Source organism: Fragaria vesca, linkage group LG3 (genome assembly GCF_000184155.1).
Source record: "Fragaria vesca subsp. vesca linkage group LG3, FraVesHawaii_1.0, whole genome shotgun sequence".
NCBI classification, from domain to species: Eukaryota; Viridiplantae; Streptophyta; class Magnoliopsida; order Rosales; family Rosaceae; genus Fragaria; species Fragaria vesca.
Window position 1 is genome coordinate 25,418,967 of NC_020493.1, and position 3,028 is coordinate 25,421,994.

Genomic DNA, 3,028 nt, shown 5'->3' on the forward strand with positions numbered 1-3,028 from the left:
GAGAGAGAGAGAGTTTCACCTGGTATATAAAGGATTCCGACCAGGAGTCCCAAAAGAAACATGATGCTAGTCGTGAATGGAAGAGATATAGTAGCCATGGCCATAGAGAAGAATAGCTAGCTAGCTGCTGGTTTGATTTTTATCATGTTATCAAATTGGGTTCTATTTATAGACATGTAGATTGATTAAGTTTCAATGCATGCATGGCCTATAATGTGAATAATAAACTTATATTAATCCAAGGCGGCCTATATGTATATTAATCCACGGATGAGGTCGCGCGAGGTAAAGCAAGAGTGTCATTACAAAAATTGATAATAAAAGGAAAAGCAAACAACTTTTTGGCCACCAAATATTGACAATATATTTTGACAATTAAGCAATCATTTTTTGGAGTTGAATATTGATCGGGTGAGTTAGGCAGTAGTGTATGTGAGGAAATATCAGAATCCAGAAACATGCATCGAACTAGCTAGCTAGCTCCAATTTGGATTTAGCTAATTATAGTTTCGTATCTATTCTAATCAATCCAACTGACTTTAGCTAATTATCTATATACATACCCGGCGGCTTTAGCTCTCCTCCATTAATTGAATTACGAAAGAAACATGCATCAGACCAGAAATCTGCAGTGGAAGTTTACCAAACTTGGTGATAAAAGCTAAATCATAGTTCTTGACTCTTTTGACCAAGTAGTGTCCATAATTGAACGAGTGCATGCGTATATATGAATATGATGGATGAACTCGATCGCAGCTAGCTAGGATATCTATATTAGACTTGTGCTATGATTAATGCATGTTTTGTTGATAGATTGAACCCGAAGTTACCAAGCCATTTGCATATATAAAACATACATACATAGTGATTGACGGCACTGCAACACCAATTAATTAGTGATTACTAGTTTAGGATCCTTGTAACATTATTTCTCAGCAGAACCAGTTACTACCTTGTAACATTATTCTTTAAGTCTTTGTTAGGGTAGGGAACCATAGAGAAGATTATCCATCTTTGGGTTCTCGTCAAACATGGCAAACAAGCAAGAGGGCCGGTTGCCTAACGAGCTTCTTGTTTATCCTTTAAAAAGAAAGAAGGAAAAAAAAAAAAAAAACCTCCCTAGTGCTTTGACAGTTTTGTTAAATGATAGGGCCCGAATCAGCCAGATTTATGAGCGAAAGGGTGTTGGGCTAGGGATCATCAAAAAGCCCGCCCGGCCCGGTCTTACCCAAGCCCTACGGACTCGGGTCAGACCGGGTAGGGCCTCAATCATGTTTTTTTAAATTTTAGGGCCTGGCCGGGCTGGGTTATTCAAAAAATAAAAACCCACGGGCCCCGGCCTTACGGGCTTATTAGGGCTGGGCTGGGTAGTTATTCAAAAAAATCAAAGCCCACGGCCTCGGGCCTTATGGGCTTATTAGGGCCGGACCGGGTTTTTTAGATGGGTCGGGTCGGGCCGGGCATATTATATACATATATCTAATAAAATTTTGTCAAATAAAAAACTAATAAAAAAAAGTTAAGATTTGTTAATGATTGAACTAAATGTAATAAAAAATACAAAATAAAATATGACTTGATGCATTAATTAGTTCACACATATATATATATATATTTTGGATTAAATTAGTTCACATATTTAATTAGTAACTCCATAAAAAATATTTATAAAACAATTGATAGGGTTTTAGGGAGGGCTTTTTAAGGCCGGGCTGGGGCTTTGATGGACATGTAACGGGCTGGCCAAGGCTTTGAACCCTTCGCCCTAGCCCGGCCTCATGCCCTACGGGCCAGGCCGAGATGGGCTTTCCTATGGGCCAGGCCGGGCTTTGGCCCTTTGGGCTGACGGGCCTCTCACTGGCTTTTAGGCCCACGGGCCAAATGATGACCCCTATGTTGGGCGAAGTATGCTCTTGTTGGTCTTGGTGGCTGGACGAGTGGGGGAATTTTGAGGTAGTAGTTGCATGGTGCATGTAGTCTAAAGCTAGTATTTGCATTAAATCCCCCCTTAAGTAATCGTGTATTATGATAGGACTTTGATGGTTGGGAGTCTGCTCTTGAGGTGTCTAATTGTTTTGTCGACTATGGTGGAGCACAAAAAGTTCGTGTTGGCGGTTCTGTAGGGGTGGAGGCAACTCCGATGACGACAGGGGTTGTTAGATTTAGGGTGCGGCGGCATGATCTATGTTGACATTGGTATGATAGGAAGATACTGATCGATACTATATTTTCGGTCGTTGTCAACAACATATGGGGAGGTTCCCTGTACATTCTGGATCCTAGGCGCATACATGTTGCTATGCCCACCTTGGGTAGCCATAGCTATTGAGGATGAGCTCACATTTGCGCCTGGGATTCAAGGCCTTTGGTTCTTGTTTCTAGGTGTCGGTCTAACCATGTTTGCAACAACCCTTTGATTTGAAAGAGGTCATAGCCTGCTTGGGAAGACACTCGCGTAGTGTCTTGTTATGTTTTGAATAAGCTTGGAGAGATTTGGATGTTTTATTCCGGTTTATCTTTTCTAGTATTGCCAAGGAGCTAGTATCTCTATATGTATTTTCTTTACTTTTCATTTTGATGAATTGTTTCGACATAAGTGACATTGTTTAGCTTGCAATGTGGTTTTATGCCAATATGGTTACCTAAGAATGACTCAATCTTGTCATAACCATCTTGGGGTGAGCTATGTAGTTTGTAACGATTTAAACTTTTAATGGCTCGACACTCAACTCCCTTCAAAAAAAGAATATATATCATATAATTAAGAATGTCTTCAAAATCCGATTCAATGTTGTTTCTGACTATGCAAACATAAATCCTCTTGAGCCACTACTAGCATATGCCTCATAGGGTACTTTCTTTTTTCTGTATCTTTTGCTCTAGAAGATATGGATAAGCGTATCTAAAAGTTATCAAGTATGGTGCAGCCACGGAATAAAAAAGGGTATTCTCTGTTGCAGTCTCTACTGAACAAAAGCCACGCTTTTAGCTTTGGTGTCTCAGTTTTTCAATTTATTTTAAATGTTCT

At 39.9% G+C, this 3,028-nt stretch overlaps 1 protein-coding gene across 1 annotated transcript in view; it reads right to left on the reverse strand.

The window, feature by feature from the left end:
- Positions 1–155, reverse strand: part of LOC101311457 (glucan endo-1,3-beta-glucosidase, basic vacuolar isoform-like) — a 1,839-nt gene extending 1,684 nt beyond the window's left edge. Inside the window, exon 1 of the mRNA XM_004295045.1 lies at positions 20–155. Coding sequence (XP_004295093.1) covers positions 20–104 — 85 coding nt within the window. The 5' untranslated portion in view covers positions 105–155. The remainder of the gene's footprint in view (positions 1–19) is intronic.
- Positions 156–3,028: the final 2,873 nt, after the last annotated feature.